Source organism: Cervus elaphus, chromosome 23 (genome assembly GCF_910594005.1).
Source record: "Cervus elaphus chromosome 23, mCerEla1.1, whole genome shotgun sequence".
In the NCBI taxonomy this organism is placed as follows: Eukaryota; Metazoa; Chordata; class Mammalia; order Artiodactyla; family Cervidae; genus Cervus; species Cervus elaphus.
This window is the reverse complement of record NC_057837.1, coordinates 857543-877407: the sequence shown is the minus strand read 5'-3', so window position 1 is coordinate 877407 and position 19865 is coordinate 857543. Positions and strand designations below refer to the sequence as shown.

Genomic DNA, 19865 nt, shown 5'->3' with positions numbered 1-19865 from the left:
TGATTTATGTCAGAGAATGTTTTGCCTGTTTTCCTCTAGGAGTTTTATAGTTTCTGGTCTTACATTTAGATCTTTAATCCATTTTGAGTTTATTTTTGTGTATGGTGTTAGGAAGTGTTCTAGTTTCATTCTTTTACAAGTGGTTGACTAGTTTTCCCAGCACCACTTGTTAAAGAGGTTGTCTTTTTTCCATTGTATATTCTTGCCTCCTTTGTTGAAAGTAAGGTGTCCATAGGTATGTGGATTTATCTCTGGGCTTTCTATTCTGTTCCATTGGTCTATATTTCTGTCTTTGTGCCACTACCATACTGTCTTGATGACTGTGGCTTTGTAGTAGAGTCTGAAGTCAGGCAGGTTGATTCCTCCAGTTCCATTCTTCTTTCTCAAAATTACTTTGATTATTCAAGGTTTTTTGTATTTCCATACAAATTGTGAAATTATTTGTTCTAGTTCTGTAATGACAACCATTGGTAGCTTGATAGGGATTGCATTGAATCTATAGATTGCTTTGGGTAGTATAGCCATTTTGACAATATTGATTCTTCCAATCCATGAACACGGTATGTTTCTCTATCTGTTTGTGTCCTCTTTGATTTCTTTCATCAGTGTTTTATAGTTTTCTATGTATAGGTCTTTTGTTTCTTTAGGTAGATATACTCCTAAGTATTTTATTCTTTTTGTTGCAATGGTGAATGGTATTGTTTCCTCTTTCTGTTTTCTCATTGTTAGCATATAGGAATGCAAGGGATTTCTGTGTGTTAATTTTATATCCTGCAACTTTACTATATTCATTGATTAGCTCTAGTAATTTTCTGATAGAGTCTTTAGGGTTTTCTATGTAGAGGATCATGTCATCTACAAACAGTGAGAGTTTCACTTCTTATTTTCCTATCTGGATTCCTTTTATTTCTTTTTCTGCTCTGATTGCTGTGGCCAGAACTTCCAAAACTATGTTGAACAGTAGTGGTGAGAGTGGGCACCCTTGTCTTGTTCCTGATTTTAGGGGAAACTCTTTCAATTTTTCACCATTGAGGATAATGTGTGCTGTGGGTTTGTCATATATAGCTTTTATTATGTTGAGGTATGTTCCTCAAAGGTTATAGTGAAATGAAAATGAAAATTAAGCAGTAATAGAGGAGTGAGAGAGGACTTTAAAAGAAAATAAAAGAAAAAAAATTGAAAAAAAGAAAAAAAAATAATTAAAAAATAATAAAAATATATGAAAATGAAAATTGAAGAGTAATAGAGGACTTTAAAAGAACATAAAAGAAAATGAAAATTAAGGAGTAGTAGAGGAGTAATAGGGAATTTTAAAAGAAAATAAAAGAAAACAAAAAGAAAAAAAATTTTTTTTAATTACAAAAAATAATAAAAATATATCTAGGAATTTCTCTGGAGCTGTTGCAGGCAGTGTGGGTTCGGTTCAGTTTCAGATAGCTCCTTGTTCCAGCTTACACTTCTGGATATCCATAGGCCCCTTGTGGTGTAGTCGGTGTTAACTACAGGCATTTTAATCTGTTGCCCCTGTCACTCCTGAAGCGGTTCCCTTTGTTTATTTGGCTTCTATTTGCCGGTCTCTTCAGTATCTAATTTCCGCCCTGACCCAAGAGGGCGGAGGTGGTCTCTTGTTTAGGTTCGCTTGTTCAGTTGTGCTGTGGGGAGGGAGGGACGCTGCAGACAAATGTCACTGGCCTGTGTGGGGAGGACCCACAGTGTTCCGGCCACACTGGGTTTGCCCCTCCTCGCTGGAGTGTGTGCTTTCCCCGTCTACACTGCTCAGGCTCCAGGCTGTTCTATAGGGAGCGGGCCCTGTGTTGCCTGCGGTTCCAGTTTTCCGGTACTCCACAAAAGCGCATACTCGGTTGGGCCTGCGTTTTGTGCCTTCCCCGGTCGGAGCAGCTCAGGCTGCCAGGAACTTGATGAGCGCACTCTCCCCGGGTGCAGTGCGCCTTATCCCCTCCGCGGTTCCAGCCTCAGTTTCCGCGTGAGCGCTGGTCAGGTGCACCTTGTGTCTGTTCTGGGAAGCTGGTCTCTAGCTGCGACCCTCTCTGTGGATGTCAACCATCCAGAATCTCAGGAATTCTCTGGTTAGAAACTGGAAGCCTGTTTGCAGTTTGGTAGGGGATGCCGTCTCTGGGGCCAAGTTTCCCCTTTCCCCTCCCCTCTGCCTCCTGCCTCCAGCGGGGGATGGGCTGGCCCGCCCGCCAGCTAGCTCTTCTCTGGAATTGCTCAGTCTTTCTTTTGTTCTGCGAACGGCTGGCAGTGTGTTCCGTTAGCACGCTTTTCGCAGGTTAATTTTCTCTCTCTCTTGCTATCCCACAGTTTAAGTTGCTATCTCACGTCAGCTCCCTCCGATTGCCCTCAGGGCATTCGGGCCCGGTCCTTACCCTAAGCAGTGCCGCCCGCTCCTCTCCGTTCAGCCCCCACTTGCTGGTGGCAGATGTGAGCGTCTGGGGGTACTTTTCTGCTGGAAGTTGCTTCTAGGCATGTAATATGTGGATTTTATTTATTTTTCCTCCCAGTTAGGTTGCCCTCCAAGACTCGAAAACTTCCCCCAGACCTGCCAGTGAGAGGGTTTCCTGGTGTTTGGAAACTTATGACTCCCTTTCCGGGACGGGTCTCCATCCCTAGCTCTTTTGTCACTCTTTTTATCTTTTATGTTTTGTCCTACCTCCTTTTGAAGACAATGGTCTGCTTTTCTGGGTGCCTGATGTCCTCTGCTAGCGATCAGAAGTTGTTTTGTGGAGTTTGCTCAGCGTTCAAATGTTCTTTCCATGAATTTGTAGGGGAGAAAGTGGTCTCCCTGTCCTATTCCTCTGCCATCTTAGCTCCTCCCCCCTAGGTAAGATTGTCTTAAAGTCTGTCCTTATATTTTGTAATGTATTTCAGGTCTTTTGCATAGTCTTTTAAAAAATAAACAGAAGGAAAATGTTAGCAGTCACCTTTATAGCAAGCCATAACTTGGTGCTACAAAGTCATATTCCAGGGTGCCAAGGAGGCTTGATTTTATTTTGCCATGAATATGCTTACCTTATATTATGGTTTGTATTTATCATTTGACTGCTGATGTTAACTTCATGGGTAGGGATAGAACTTAAGTAGTCCTGGGTAATTCAGTAGCCCTGGGTATGTTCCATTCTGCTCTATTAATCTTATTGCTAATGAATGTGTCCTTAGTCCTCTGCCCTAAAATGATTTGACTGTGGATATAACTTTGTGGATATCAATGTATTTCTCCCATCTGCTGTCTACTATGGAGCTGCATGAGTGTGTGGCTTCTGTAGGGGAAACAGTATGAGATCCTGGGTGATTCTGAGATGGAGTTATGCTGGATGTAGTTGAGTAAGGGCCTATTGGAAGTGAAAGTGAAGTCTCTCAGTGGTGTCCGACTCTTTGTGTCCCCAGGAACTGTAGCCTACCAGGTTACTCCATCCATGGGATTTTCCAGGCAAGAATACTGGAGTGGGTTGCCATTTCCTTCTCCAGGAGACCTTCCCGACCCAGGGATTGAACCTGGGTATCCCTCTTTATAGGCAGACGTTTTACCGTCTGAGCCACCAGGGAAGTCCAAACATTGAAAACTCTTCTCAGTATAAATAGTTTTAGAATTTTATTCTTGAGATTGACTTTAAGTTGAAAAAGTCAGGCCTGTCTGGGCCTAAGTTTATTTGGAAACTGAATCAAATTATCAGTGTAGGAAGGTTATTAGAGACTTGATCTGAAGAAGGGAGTTGATTCTAGACTATTCAAGTGACCAAGTGATACTGTTTCTTTAAAGAAGTTGGGAAGAGAACGTTATTTAAGGAAATAATAATTTCAAAGCAGTAATAGATTCATACGTTCTCTATTAATACATTTCCGTAAAACAGCAAGCATGTATCTCTGCTCAACGTGCATTTTCTGCACCTGTAATGTGTGTTGAAAGTGACAGAAGCTTTGCCTTCAGTGAGGTCTCAGGCTCACTAATCCCTGTCACCTTTGCATTTAACTGGGGACTGAAAGCAAGATATGGGGTGCTGTCATGAGAAGCTTGATCTCGGTGACCTCAGTGGGTCTCCTTCCTTCTGTGAGTCATCAGTTCAGTTCAGTTCAGTTGCTCAGTCATGTCCGACTCTTTGCAACCCCATGGACTGCAGAGCGCCAGGCCTCCCTGTCCATCACAAACTCCCAGAGTTTACTCAAACTCATGCCCATCAAGTCGGTGATCCATCCAACCATCTCATCCTCTGTCGTCCCCTTCTCCTCCTGCCTTCAATCTTTCCCAGCTTCAGGGGCTTTTCTAACGAGACAGTTCTTCACGTCAGATGGTGAAAGTATTGGAGTTTCAGCTTCAGCATCAGTCCTTCCAATGAACACCCAGGACTGATCTCCTTTAGGATGGACTGGTTGGATCTCCTTGCAGTCCAAGGGACTCTCAAGAGTCTTCTCCAACACCACACTTCAAAAGCATCAATTCTTCAGTGCTCAGTTTTCTTTATAGTCCAACTCTCACAGCCACACATGACCACTGGAAAAACCATAGCTTTGACTAGAAGGACCTTTATCCGCAAAGTAATGTCTCTGCTTTTTAATATGCTGTCTAGGTTGCTCATAGCTTTTTTTTCCAAGGAGCAAGCATCTTTTAATTTCATGGCTTCAGTTACCATCTGCAGTGATTTTGGAGCCCAAGAAAATAAACTTTGTCACCGTTTCCATTGTTTCTCCATCTATTTGCCATGAATTGATGGGACCGGATGCCATGATCTTTGTTTTTTGAATGTTGAGTTTCAAGCCAGCTTTTTCACTCTCTTCTTTCACTTTCATCAAAAGGCTCTTTAGTTTTTCTTTGTTTTCTGCTGTAAGGGTGGTGTCATCTGCATACCTGAGGTTATTGATATTTCTCCCAGCAATCCTGATTTCAGCTTGTGCTTCATCCAGCCCAACATTTTGTGATGTACTCTGCATGTAAATTAAATAAGCAGGGTGACAGTACACAGCCTTGACATACTCCTTTCCCAATTTGGAGCCAGTTTGTTGTTCCATGTCCAGTTCTAGCTGTTCTTTCTTGACCTGCGTACAGATTTCTCAGGAGGTAGTTCAGGTGGTCTGGTATTCCCATCTCTTTAAGAATTTTCCATAGTTTGTTGTGATCTACACAGTCAAAGGCTTTGACGTAATCAATAAAGGGGAAGTAGATATTTTTCTGGTATTCTCTTGCATTTTCAATGATCCAGTGGATGTCTGCAATTTGATCTCTGGTTCCTCTGCCTTTTCTAAATCCAGCTTGAACATCTGGAAGTTCACAGTTCATGTACTGTTGAAGGCTGGCTTGGAGAATTTTGAGCATTACTTTGCTAGTGTGTGAGATGAGTGCAATTGTCTGGTAGTTTGAACATTCTTTGACATTGCCTTTCTTTGAGATTGGAATGAAAACTGACCGTTTCCAGTCCTGTGGCCACTGCTGAGTTTTCCAAGTTTGCTGGCATATTGAGTGCAACACATTCACAGCATCTTTTAGGATTTGAAATAGCTCACCTGGAATTCCATCACCTTCACTAGCTATGTTTGTAGTGACGCTTCCTAAGGCCCTCTTGACTTCGCATTCTAGGATGTCTGGCTCTAGGTGAGTGATCACACTATTGTGGTTATCTGGGTCATTAAGATCTTTTTTGTATAGTTCTGTGTATTCTTGCCACCTCTTCTTAATTTCTTCTGCTTCTGTTAGGCCCATACCATTTCTGTTCTTTATTGTGCCAGTCTTTTGCATGAAATGTTAATATACTCATTGGCCAGGAAGGGCATGACATTTCCCATAGAGAAGTGATTTCCTGATCAAGTCTTTGTTTCCCATAAGCCTCACCATTACATCTTCCTTTTTTCCCATAATTTTAAAAGATGGGAAGTCAAAGCAAGACTGCTAGTTTGGTTTCTGTTTGCTGTCTTTATTGAGCCTAGTAATGGTTGAAATATTTTACCAAGTGTTATTTTTTTTGTTAATTAATTAATTAATTTTAATTGGAGGCTAATTATTTTACAGTATTATAGTGGTTTTTGACATACATTGACATGAATCAGCCATGGGTGTACATGTGTTCCCCATCCTGACCCTCCCTCCCACCTCCCTCCCCATCCCATCCCTCAGGGTCATCCCAGTGCACCAGCCCTGAACACCCTGTCTCATGCATCGAACTTGGACTGGCGATCTATTTCACATATGGTAATAAACACTCTTCAATGCTATTCTCTCAAATCATCCCACCCTCGCCTTCTCCCACAAAGTCCAAAAGTCTTTCTTTACATCTGTGTTTCTTTTGCTGTCTCACATATTGGGTCATCGTTACCATTTTTCTAAATTCCATATATATGTGTTAATATACTGTACTGGTATTTTTCTTTCTGACTTACTTCACTCTGTATAATAGGGTACAGTCTCATCCACCTCATTAGAACTGATTCAAATGCATTCTTTTTAATAGCTGAGTAATATTCCATTTTATATATGTACCCACAGCTTTCTTATCCATTCATCTGCCGATGGACATCTAGGTTGCATCCATGTCCTGGCTATTGTAAATAGTGCTGTGATGAAAATTGGGGTACATGTGTCTCTTTCAATTCTGGTTTCCTCAGTGTGTGTGCCCAGCAGTGGGATTGCTAGGTTGTGTGGCAGTTCTATTTCCAGTTTTTTTTAAGGAATTTCCACAGTTTTCTCCATAGTGGCTGTATTAGTTTGCATTGTTATTTTTCACATGTAATCCAAGGACTCAGTTTTAGAAATCAAGTATATATTTTGCATTTTAAACCAATATGGGAAAGACCCATAAGTGTACATCAGATTACTCTGGCCTCATCAATTTCTGACATCAGCAACTGTGCTTTGAAGGATGGAAAACAGCAAAGCTGTGGACAGGCAGAAAAGCCATGGAATATACAGGCAGCAAAGTTTTCCTCTCTTATCTGGTCTCCATTTCAGTTGGTGTAGATACTGTCTGAATTTTGCAACTTGGGTGAACCATCTTTCTATTGGGTTGGCCAGTAGTTCATTTGGGTTTTCCCCAAGATCTTGTGGGAAAACTCGAATGAACTTTTTTGGTCAACCCAGTATATGCTGCTGACCGCTTCCCAGTGCAGAGCTTCCACAGAGAGGGTCTCCAGTATCAGGAAGTGTAGCTCTCACTCGCCATGAAAGATGGAAAATCTGTCTGCTCTCCTCTTTTAGATGCCTGGCTCTCCTCTTTTAGATGCCTGGTCTGCTAAGCTGAAACCTGAAAATCTAACTGTTGGAGGGAAGAGGGAGAGGAGGGTACCATTCCTGTATAGGCCCTGTTTGTAAACAGTGCCATGGTTAGTGGCTCAGAAAGTGGCCCATCATGAGAGAGTGGTTCTTTAGACTGGAAAATAGATCCTGAACTGATGGAATGAGAGGATTTTCCTCCCAGTTTCTGGGAAGGATGACAGTGTAATGGAGTTATGTAGTGTTAGAGACATGAAACAGCCCTTAGTGGTAGACTGATTCCAGACTTGTCCTTTTGAGAGAATGCAAGTGAGAAAACAGTTAAGTGAGTTGCCTAGGGTTGAGGCTGGTGTCCCATAAGTCTCTTGTAGGCCCCCTTACTAGCACTCTAGATGGCCCAAGTGTCTCATGGGTGGGACTTACCCCCCTTCCAGGCTCTGTTGTAAATGCCCGTTATTTGTTATTGGCAAGTGTTTCTTCTTTCCTTTGCAATGTGACCAAACTGAAACTTTCCGCTTCAGTTGGTATTAAGAAAGGCAAAAGGAAAAAGAAAGTCAGAAAAAAGCATTGTGTGCAGTGAATAGCTCCTATAAGCATGTGCTGTCATTTGGCTTTCAGACTCTGTCTTTTCAGGTGGAAGTGTTCTCCTCTTTGTTGTTCACATTAGTTTAACAGCTTGGAGCTTGCTCATCTCCAACCCACGGTGCTTCGTGAATCCCACTGCCCTGCTACCTTGGTTTCCTCTGTCTGGCATTTAGGCATTTCTCTGGATCCAGGCTCTAATACTTTGGCCAGTTGATGCAAAGAGGTGACCAATTGGAAAAGACCCTGATGCTGGGAAAGATTGAGGGCAGGAGGAGAAGGGGATGACAGAGGATGCGATGGTTGGATGGCATCACCAACTCGATGGACATGAGTTTGAGTAAAACCCGGGAGATAGTGAAGGACAGGGAGGCCTGGCATGCTGTGGTCCATGGGGTCGCAGAGTCGGACATGAGTGAGCGACTGAACAGCAACTGGATCCAAGAGCCTCTGTGTGCAGCTTGGTGCTGCTTAGACGAGTCAGACCACTGGGGGTGCTCGTTCTCTCCCAACCATGTCCAGGGCCCCAAAGGCCACCTCTCTCAAGCAATCATTCTGGATCCTTCCCCACCCCCAGAACTGGTTATCGTCTCTGTATCTCTGAAGTATCTATCAAAGAGCTTTCTTCATTTTTTAATTAGTTCCCTGTTACATATTGCTTTACAATTTCCTTTTTTATCTTTTTTTGAACCCTTCACCCCAGATTTTAGCATGATATCTAAAATGTAATGAACCAAATATTAAGTAAAGTAATAAATGAATATGCAGGTGGTAATAGTCAAAGTGAGTTACTCATTTGATGTTTATAAAATTGAATCAAAAGGACCATGACTCTGGAGTTTTAAAATTTTTGAACCCCTTAAATTTATGAAGTATTGTTCCTGTTTTAAAGATTCGGCAGTTCACAGTGAAGGCGAAGCTCAGCAGTTAGTTCGGTACAGGAGGACCCGTGCAGCCCTGCTCAGCAGGCGGCTCCCTCCCGCGCTGGTCTCTGTGCTGCGCGGTATGGTGTGGAGGCCGTGCGGAGGGTGTAGGGAGCGAGGGACCCCGACTGCCTCAGCCCTGTTTCACACGTCGTCCCATCAGTTTCATCACTGCAGCCCACCGTCTGGGTGTGGAACATGAGCCAGAATGAGCCTTCCTCTAGGAAGCTTGTAGTTTATCAAGGGAAACAGCTTATTAGCAGTAAGTAGAAAGTGAGTCAACGCTGCTCTCAAGGTTGGAGGTGAGGCCAGTCAGTCACTCTTTAAAATAAGATCTAGTTCACATCATTGATGTGTTTTCTCACAGTTTGTCCCTCTAGTAATTTCTTCTTCTTCTTCTTATTATTATCGTCCCACTGCTTTTTTTTTTTTTAACTGGAGGCTAATTACTTTACACTATTGTGGTTTTTGCCATACATTCTCATGAATCAGCCATGGGTGTACATGTGTTCCCCATCCTGACCCTCTGTCCCACTTCCCTCCCCACCGCATCCCTCAGGGTCCTCCCAATGCACTTCTAGTAATTTCTTGCTGCACTCTTAGTAAAATTCTACACCCTGAAATACTCTTCCACATAATCAGGAGTTTCCCACTGGTAAGGGACAACCCATATACAGACTCGTTTTATTTATCATACTGTTGTTCAGTCATCAAGTCATGTCCGACTCTACACGACCCCATGGACCGCAGCATGCTAGGCTTCCCTGTCCCTTACCATCTCCCACAGTTTCCCAAGTTCATGTCCATTGATTCAGTGATGCTATCCAACCATCTCATTCTCGGCTGCCCTTTTCTCCTTCTGCCTTCAGTCTTTCCCAGCATCAGGGTCTTTTCCAATGAGTCAGCTGTTCGCATGGGGTGGCCAAAGTATTGGAGCTTCAGCTTCAGCATCAGTCCGTCCAAGGAGTGTTCAGGGTTGATTTCCTTTTAAGACTGACTGGTTTGATCTCCTTGCAGTCCAAGGGACTCTCATGAGTCTTCTCCAACACCACAGTTCAAAAGCATCAATTCTTCAGTGCTCTGCCTTCTTTACTGTCCAGCTTTCACATCAGTACATGACTACTGGAAAGACCATAGCCTTGAGTTTTTGGACCTTTGTTGGCAAAATGATGTCTGCTTTTTAACACAATTATCTAGGTTTGTCATAGCTTCCCTGCCAAGAAGCAGTCGTCTTCTGATTCCATGGCTGCAGTTACCGTCCTCAGTGATTTTAGAGCCAAGAAGAGGAAATGTGTCACTGCTTCCACCTTTTCCCCTTCTATTTGCCGTGTAGTAAAGGGGCCAGATGCCAGGTTGTCTGAATGTGGGGTTTTAAGCTGGCTCTTTCACTCTCCTCCTCCATCTTCCCTCATCAAGAGGCTCTTTAGTTCCTCTTTGCTTTCTGCCATTAGAGTGGTATCATTTGTCACAGTAGGGTTTTTTAAAGGATCACTTCAGACTTGGCTGATAGAGTCTGTTTTCTTATACTTGCTTATTAATTCATCTTTTTTAGTGGACTGTGTGTATACATTTGACTTTGTGACCTCTGAAATTAGTAGTATATTCCAACATTATATCCACATTTGAAAAATAGAAAATTCTTAATTATACCCTTGCCTTGTTTTTTGAGGACTTCTGACCAATTGCTCTGTATTTATCTATGAATATCTGGTTATAAAGCAAGGCCTAACTTTAAGGTTGTTTGGTAATGAATGTCCTAGTCACTCACTGTAAAATCACTGTTTTCCCTCCAGGTCTTGGTAGTAATATCAGAATGTTTGTACTTGCCACTTCCAAGAAATTTATCTGAACATTCTGGTAAGTATGACAAATTTATGAGATAGAGTATCTTTAGAAGTCTGTGGTATGCCTTTCTGTGCTCATAGTGAATTTCCCCGTGGTTTGCTGGTGACCAAACCATAACCACTACCAAATTCCTTGAAATGTGTTCTCTAGATAGATTTGAGCAAGCATTCCTTTATTTCCTCTCTTACATTGAGGGACATTTCATTTTGGCAGTTACTTTTTCCCTTGAATTGTATGCCCTTCATTAATCAGTTGACATGCTCTCCTTCATTCAAACTGGGCTGAGCACGGTGGGAGGGGAGCTGGCACTCACCAGTAATGGCCCTGAGCCCTTTAAGGCAGTCTTCCCGAACCCTTTCACTACTGCACACTGTTTCTGGGACCAAATGCCCCTGGGTTCCCATGCTTTTATTCCTGTTGTTTGCAGGAAGACTGTTTGTTTTCTGGGCCATACTTGGTCCTGTGGGATCTTAGTTTCCTGACCAGGATTGTACCTGCACTTCCTGAAGGGGAGGTGCAGAGTCCTAACCACTGGACCGCCAAGCAGGTCTCCTTGAAGACTCATGAGACTTTGTAATTGTTGAATTTTATGTGAGTTTAACTAAACGAGCTTATAATTCTTTTTTAATTCTTACAGTTTTTAAGGCTTTCAGACTTCCATGTGTAATTATAAACTATGTTATATTCCTTAGAATTCTTAAAAGTAACAGAATCCCAGTTTAAAGTAACCTACAGGAAAAAAGAAAAATCCATTAGTTTACAAAGCTGAAAAATCCAAGGATGTTCTGGTTTCATGCTTAGCCCAAAGATGATAGGTTTCTGTCTCTGTGAAGCTGATTCAGTGGCTTTCAACAGCCCCAACTCACATTTTATCAGTTTAACAATCCCTCTAGAAAGAGAGAAAACTTTTCCTCCTCACTCTGGCCAAAATTTCCTGGAAAGTACTCCAACTGGCTCTGCTTAAGTCAGAGTTTGAACCAATCACCATGACCAGTGAGTGTTTCACTGAGCATTCTACAAGGTACCTAACACAGAGCACAGAGGAACCTTTGCCCTCCATGCCCCTGGGCTGTGCCCAAGTCAGTTTGGTCAGTGAGTCTCCAGAGAGAGGTGGAGATGCCCTGGGTGGGGCTAGGATGCCATCCAGAGATCTGTCCTTTGTGGTAACATAGTTTCAAGATGGAGAAAGCCATCCTATGCCCCATTGTTTCATTTCACAGCTAAATGCAACAGACTACTGAATGACCTTTTTAAAATTGAAGTATAGTTAATGTCCAACGTTGTATTTGTTTCAGGTGTTCAATAGAGTTGATTGATTACTTTTATAGGCTATACCCCATTTTAAGTTATGATACTGGTTATATCCCTATGCTGAATATTACATCCTTGTATCTTGTAGATTTTATACCTAGTAGCTTGTACCTCTTTTCCCCTTCCCCTCTCTTGCCCCTCCGGTTGGTCTCTTGCCCCTCTGGTTGGTAACCACTAGTTTGTTGAGTCTGTACAAGCCACTGGTTTGTATGAGTCTGTTTCTGTTCTATAATATTCGTTTGTTGGTTTTATTTTTTTAGATTCTACATACTAGTGAAAGCATTTTGAATGCCCATTGTTTAATCAGAGAATGTTCCCCCTCTCTTTCTTCCACAGAGCAGAATCTCAGGTCAGAGAAGGTTCATATAACTGAACAGTTGCAGGATGTAGAGGAGGAAAAGGATGATTCAAATGAAGAAGAAAACAAGGACAACCTTGTAGATGACGAGGATGAGAAAGAGGACCTTGGTTACGAGGAGGAAGCAGAGGAAGAAGAGGAGGACGGCCCGGCTGCTGGTGTGGATGAGGAGAAGAATGATGCCCGGGACCCGGAGCCCCCGAGGGAGGCCCGGGAGGACGAGGGGCCTGGTGAGGTGGGAGATGACAGCCTGGAGCAGCCCTGCCCGGCTGCCACAGAGGCGGTGGGAGACTCGTTGAGACAGCGCAGAAGTCAGCATGCTGACAAGGGACCGTCGGCCTGAGGACAGTGTTTCAAGGAATACAAACCAAAAGAATATGTTAACTTCCCCTTTTGTCTGCAGTTTAAACCAAATTCTTATTTTCTTTTTGAATGAGCAAGCTTCTATTGAACAATAGTCTTTAGCCATTTAGTCTCATGGCATTAAGCCTCATGTATGTTAGGGAGAATCTTTCAGGCATGACAATCAGGATACAGAAAAAGAAACACGGTGCTAGGGTCTGTTTGGGGCCGGGGGTGAGCACACGTTTGTTTACTCCGGGCTACAGAGCTCTGACCAGAGAAGGCGGTCGCCAGTGTCAGGAGCACTGTTACGGGCACATCCAAGGCTGCAGGCCCTTTAAGTGAACGCAGGGCAAGCTGAGCACCCTCAGAGTGTAGCAGACATCTTGCTTCCTCTTGTTTGAGTGTTTATTTCTGTCAAACTGTGAGAAACATCAGGCACCATACACAGGGGTACTTTTTAGAGACAGAAGTTGAGAGGGCCTTGGAGATTATTGTAGAAAAAAGCTTGGAAATGTTCCTAACTCAGCCTCCCTTCTTGTGTTTTATTTCTTACCTTTAACATTTCCAGTTTTCCCACCATGGGCCTGTGGGCTCCCCACCCTCTGAACAATACTTCTTCAATGAGAGGACTCAGGCAGCAGTCAGCTCGATATCAGCTATATTTATTTTGCCTTAACGGTTTAGATAATCAAGCAGCACAGCCCATGAAGCCATGACTGCCAAGCATCTCAAACAAAATGTTGTAACCTTTGGAGATTCAAAAGGAAGTAGCAGTTTTACAGGAGAGATTTTGGTTGTTTTTAGCCAAAATGTAGTCTTTTTTAAATTTTTTTCAAAAAGCTCCTTTAGCAATATTCTTTTATTGAAGAATATTGAAGTCAGAAGTCTCCTACGTCTTGCCAGTGCAAGGTAATCTTATGATGAAAACTTGAATACTGTGTTGTTTTGTTTCCATTTCAAGGGGTTCCCTGACTCTTGAACCAGTTAAATAATAACTGAAGAAACATTTCTGGTTTTCCTTCACTGATATGCTTTTGCTGAAAGAACTAACGAAAGTGTATATCTGAAAATGAAAGGTTTGATTTCGTTTGCTTCTTCCTTAATCTTGTAAAGAATTTTATTCCTGTAAATCTCAATGCTTAGTCTGCTAAAAGTACCCAGGGGGCTCAATGTCCTTTAAAAAATCCACCCATCTATCTGATTTATGTCTTAGAATAAATTCAGAATATTAGATTCCAAGCTTATGAAAGGTGTCTAAAGTATATCATACATCCCTTGAGTCCAGATGGAATAAGTAGTACAGGTTTATGGAATTCAAAAAGCTTCTGTCATTTTTTTTCTTTTTAGTTTATTTTTTGTTGAAGGATAATTGCTTTATAGGATTTTGCTGTTTTCTGTCAAACCTCAACATGAATCAGCCACAGGTAAACACACATCCCCTCCCTCTTGAACCTCCCTCCCCATCCCACCCCCTAGGTTGATTCAGAGCCCCTGTTTGGGTTTCCTGAGCCATATAGCAAATTTCCCTTGGCTATCTCGTTTACATATGGTAATGTAAGTTTCCATGTTACTCTTCATCTTTAAGGAGAAATATGCAGTACACTCCTATCTGCTGTTTAGATAACCCTTACCTTGTATTAACTTTGAACATGGGCTCACTGGAGGAGGGGGAGGTTCTGAAACTCTGCCCTGATGTGGCTGAATGAGCCTATTGCAAGCCTCACACAAAGGGAGTTTTTATTCTGACAGAGTCCAGTTTTTAGAGTTGGTTATTTTTCATCTTTCCCACTTAGTCACCTGATAGTCTCATCCCCCAGTGTGATGACAGTAAGAGTTGCCGATAATTTTTCTCTTTAGACAGCAATACAACCTCAAGTTTGAGGCCATCACAGAACTGACAGGCTGGGAAAACCTTGACTTGTGCTCACCTCTTGCCCGACCGCCATCTAGGGCTCTGACACCTCCTGACCCGAAGCACCAGTACCAATGGTACCTCCAGGGAGGCAGCTCCATCTGCCTGACACCAGGAAGCCTTTCTGGAGCAGAGACAAGCTGAACCTGCCCTCCTGGCACTGGATTCTGTTTTCTTTTCTAATCAGCTGAAACAAAATTTTCAAAGATAATTCAAGTTCAACAGTATGGAATAAGAAAGTCTTCATAGTTTGGCTTTTCTGTATGATACTTACCCCCAAGCCCCCTCCCCCATATTGAAATAATTCTTTTTCTGTGAGTGAAGTATTTTACTAAAGGAGACAGAATGAAGAAATAAAATCTACTTTGGCTTTTTATAAATGTAAGGCCAATTTCCAGCTAGACTTCTGATAGTATTTAATTATATAATAAAACTGTATTTTCTTTCTCAGCAATACTTTAAAAAAAAAATAGAGGAAGAGGAGAAAACAGTTTGGAGATGTGGATTCATTAAAAGTTGAAGTATTTGCTATGGGGACTGTTTTTACAGGGTTTTTTTTTTTTTTTTTTTTTATTCTGGTGAAAGATGTACACAATAGAATTTAATTTCTTTCCACTTGCAACTTTTAGGCTCATTTTAAGTACTTTCTGAATATAAAACTAAAGGAAAATATCAACTCAAAATAATTTAAAATTAGATTAACCTTTCAATAAGATTTGATAGGTTTTTCCTGTAGGTAATATATTTAATCCAGAAGTCAAGTGCATAGAAATATGATTTTGACTCAAAAAATAAATTATCATACCTCCCTGTATTTCAGTATCAGTTACTTAGTTATAGAATATCAAAGTTAGGTGAATTAAACAAACTGTTCATTTGGGAATGGGGGCAGTGCCTTCTATGTGAGAAGTGAGAGCAGCATGCCTGTTCACTGGTTAGAGGGAAAGGGAAACCTCCAGTTATGTTTCCTTGATTTCTTCCTTTTATTATTTATCTCTTGGCGAACGACCCCAGCTTGCTTAGAGTTCTCATTCTGAAGCAACATGTAGGCAGTCTACTTCTTTCTTTCCCTTTAAACTGTAAGTGTGAATGGATGGGAAGCTGGTTCATTCAACTTGCATGGCTTGACACCCCTGAGCACACACCCACTGCTTTATCTTGGCACAAGATCCCAGTTAGCCACAAGCCTCTCTGACTGCAAGAAGAAATCCGAAATTACTACTGTGATAAAAAGCAAGAAGCTTTGGTCAGGCTGACACTGCCAGTGGAGAAAGCCAAATTTTGACTCTCTTAGGGCCCAAATCCTTGTTGATAGCTGTGGTATTTCTACATGATTTGGGTGTGTGTGATTTGCATAGATGATAGAAGTGTCTTTTAAGGCAAGTACTTGGCATGTGACTTTTTATTACCAAGTCCTTTAAGAGGGAAGCCTGATTTACAGAATGAGAAACATGAAAGAGTCCAAAGAAGGGTACAAATGATAAGGCATACCTGAGCTTTTAGCCTAAAACATTAAATTGGCATGAAGTAAGAAAAGGAAGGGGAGACTGGTGCTTTTGTTAATGTGTATCAGTAGTTTCCTTATGTCCTTTATCTCAGTGTTAAAGTGTTATTTCTGCCAGTATTATAAATGTGTGGTTCATCCATCCTTTCAAATAATAGCATTTGGGAAAATAGTGATGTAAATCTTCTGTGCCAATAGAAAAGTTCCTTCTTGTTCAGTATCTGTTTATATCAGTCTACATTATGATCCCCTTTAGAAGATTATAGCTTATTTTGAAAACCAAAAGTGGAGTCAAGTCAGATCAGTCTGGATGGGGCAGCTTTTTGAGCATCTTTCCTGAGCCAGGAGGTTTGCTTGAAAGGCCTTTGATAGTCTCAGATCAGGACACATGGCCTTCAGATGGCTTATTCTCAGTGAAACTTCGTGTGAACTGTGACACTGTACATATGTGACTCACAACTTTAACGTGTTTCAGTGTATTTTAATCATTTGTTACTAAGCAGTGCAAATGTAGCTTCTTCATGCAAATGTAGCTTTATACTAAAAATACTATTTATTTGTATTGCAATACATTATAAATTTGTTATTTATATTCTTGTAATTGTCTTAATTTTTTTAGCCTAGTGATACTTATTTTTCTCTTCATCTGTATTTTCCTCAAATGGCATCAGCAGCAACTGGAGTAGGAGATCAAGATATGAGCCTCAAGCAGTACATTGCCTGAATTACAGATCACCTTATCACAGAATTGTATGTGATCCTTGATGCTATTTGTTTTCATTTTATTGTAAATTTCCACTTGCATCAAAACCTAATGATGGTGATAACTAAGTAAAAAGAAAACAAAACAAAAGTTCTTTTTCATACAAGAAATTCACAGAAGTCATTTGCCTAGGCAGTGAAAAATATTACTTTGTTAAAAAGTAATTTTCATGAGTCCATCCTCCATCCTGTCTGTTCATTGTTCCTCTCTTCCTCCTCCTTGACTTGAATCCCGAACCCTTGCTTTAGTTTCTCTGACAGGTTCACAAAAACTCAGGAATGAGTGCAAAGATCCAAGGCTTCCTCCTCATCATAGTTGTGTTGCCTATGGAAACTTGCTGCCTTCAGGTCCCCTCTTTCCTGAGGCCTAGAAGTGGCCGGCGCTGGAGCAGATGGCATGGGATGCTGCTAACCCTGCAGGACACTGAGCTGACCTGGTCTCCTGGGACATACAGAGGACTGCACTGATCCTTCCTCGTCAGTATAGCAGTGGAAAAGCCCAAAGGACAAACTCCCTCAGAGACTGGGGTGAAATAGTGGAATTAGAGTTTTCACTTTTGAAAGATGTTAGGGACATGTGTGGGCTTTCCTGGTAGCTCAGCTGGTAAAGAGTCTGCCCGCAATGCAGGAGACCCCAGTTCAATTCCTGGGTCGGGAAGATCCCCTGGAGAAGGGATAGGCTACCCACTCAAGTATTCTTGGGCTTCCCTGGTGGCTCAGATGGTAAAGAATCCACTTGCAATGTGGGAGAACTGGATTCAATCCCTGGGTTGGGAAGGTGCTGCCCTGGAGGAGGGCATGGCAAACCACTCAGTATTCTTGCCTGGAGAATTCCATGGACAGAGGAGCCTGGCGGGCTGCAGTCCTTGGGGTCACAGAGAGCTGGACACGACTAAGCAACCAAGCACACAGGGATGTGTAGTAAGAACAAAATGATTAAATTTCCATGTGACCAAGTCCTTAGAGAAACTCACTCAGCATGCTAATGAAAGAACATCCACTCTGTGGTATCTTGACCTACTTGAACTTGGTCATGCATCCTTGGTGGGAGCAAAGCCTGCAGCTTTTGAAACCAACACTGAGATGCAGTCCCCTTCTTTGCTCCAATCTTGGGGGTTCTTTGAAACCTATTCCACTATAATAGGTTATGTCTTCTTAGGACATATGACCCTCTTGAGACTTAGAAAAGGATTAGGCAGTCTAGCCTGTGTTAGTTCAGATCAGTTCAGTTGCTTAGTCGTGTCCAACTCTTTGTGACCCCATGGACTGTAGCACGCCAGGCCTTCCTGTCCATCACTAACTCCCGGAGTCTACCCAACTCATGTCCATAGAATTGGTGATGCCATCCAACCATCTCATCCTCTGTTGTCCTCTTCTCCTCCTGCCCTCAATCTTTCCCAGCATCAGGGTCTTTTCCAATGAGTCAGCTCTTTGCATCAGGTGGCCAAAGTATTGGAGTTTCAGCTTCAGCATCCTTCCAATGAACACCCAGGACTGATTTCCTTTAGGATGGACTGGTTGGATCTCCTTGCAGTCCAAGGGACTGTCAAGAGTCTTCTCCAACACCACAGTTCAAAAGCATCAATTCTTCAGTGCTCAGCTTTCTTTATAGTCCAACTCTCACATCCATACATGACTACTGGAAAAACCACATGGAACAACAGATTGGTTCCAAATAGGAAAAGGAGTATGTCAAGGCTGTGTGTTGTCACCCTGCTTATTTAACTTATATGCAGAGTACATCATGAGAAACCCTGGGCTGAAAGAAGCACAAGCTGGAATCAAGATTGCCAGGAGAAATACCAATAACCTCAGATAGGCAGATGACACCACCCTTGTGGCAGAAAGTGAAGATTAACTAAAGAGCCTCTTGATGAAAATGAAAGAGGAGAGTGAAAATGTTTGCTTAAAGCTCAGCATTCACAAAACTAAGATCATGGTATCTGATCCCATCACTTCATGGCAAATAGATGGGGAAACAGTGGAAACAGTGGCTGACTTTATTTTGGGGGGCTCAAAAATCACTGCAGATGGTGACTGTAGCCATGAAATTCAAAGACACTTACTCCTTGGAGGGAAAGTTATGACCATCCTAGACAGCCTGTGTTAACAGACTCCCAAATCTCAGGGGCTTTCAGAACAAGGATAATTTTATTATTGTTTCTCTGAGTTCAGCCGTCCCAGACAGCAGAGGCTGTCATGCAGGTTTTCCTCTGCATGACTGCAGTCAAGGGAGACTCTGGGTGCTTAATGTGTGGCTTCTGGGGCAGCTGTGTTCACTCTGCCCCAATCACTGCAGAGGTGGGAGCACAAGGAGTGCTTCCAGGGGGTGTCAGAGCCTGGCTGAGTCCCTTCTGTGCACACGTCCTGGGAGAGTTCACGGCCGACCTGCAGTGGGGTTGGGCTGTGTTGTCTTGCCATGTGCTTAAGAAAAGTGAGGATTGCGAGCCAGCATCTCTGCCACAGTGACTTATCTTACCTATCTGTAACTCAAGTGCCTCACGAAAGGTAAGCTCCTGAGAAATGTTAGTAATATGAATGTCACGCCACTGGAGAGGGAAGAACACATGCGGACCCAGGGCTGGCTTCCTTCTGAACATTCCTATCATTGATCGTCAGGATACCAGAGTTTTCAGAATGTTAGAGGTATGTTCTCATGGAGTTCATGTTTGGAGAGATGGAAATCAATGAGTGCAATAAGAATGACAAATAAAAGAATTAAGAGATGCTATGTGAGTTTATAAGAAAGGAACCTGGTCTGGGTGGAGAGTTTGAATGGTATGTGTGACCAGGAGGGAAAGATTAGGAGTTTCTAAGACAGATACGGACTTGGAACCCCTCTGATGAACACAAGCAACTTTTAAGCTGCAAATATTGAAAAACAGTATTAGCATTTATCTCAGTGGGAGATTCTTAGTATTCAGAGTGGGTTCTGGACTTCATTTTTTCCTTTTTTTTTAGGAAATGAGAGAGGAAGTTTCTTGTTAACCCTTGCATGAGATTTTTCTCCCATTTCTATATCTTTGATATCTAATCAGTAATTTATAAATCTCCCTAAATGGGTTTCTAGTTAACAGATGTCTGATTAATCATGTTAACCTTAAAAATTA

The 19865-nt window shown here is 42.2% G+C and overlaps 1 protein-coding gene across 1 annotated transcript in view; it reads left to right on the top strand.

The window, feature by feature from the left end:
- The window catches only part of TMX4 (thioredoxin related transmembrane protein 4), a 68539-nt gene extending 51956 nt beyond the window's left edge, over positions 1 to 16583 (top strand). Inside the window, exons 7-8 of the mRNA XM_043883467.1 lie at positions 10512 to 10575; positions 12211 to 16583. Of these exons, the coding sequence (XP_043739402.1) occupies positions 10512 to 10575; positions 12211 to 12575 (429 nt within the window). The 3' untranslated portion in view covers positions 12576 to 16583. The remainder of the gene's footprint in view (positions 1 to 10511; positions 10576 to 12210) is intronic.
- Positions 16584 to 19865: the final 3282 nt, after the last annotated feature.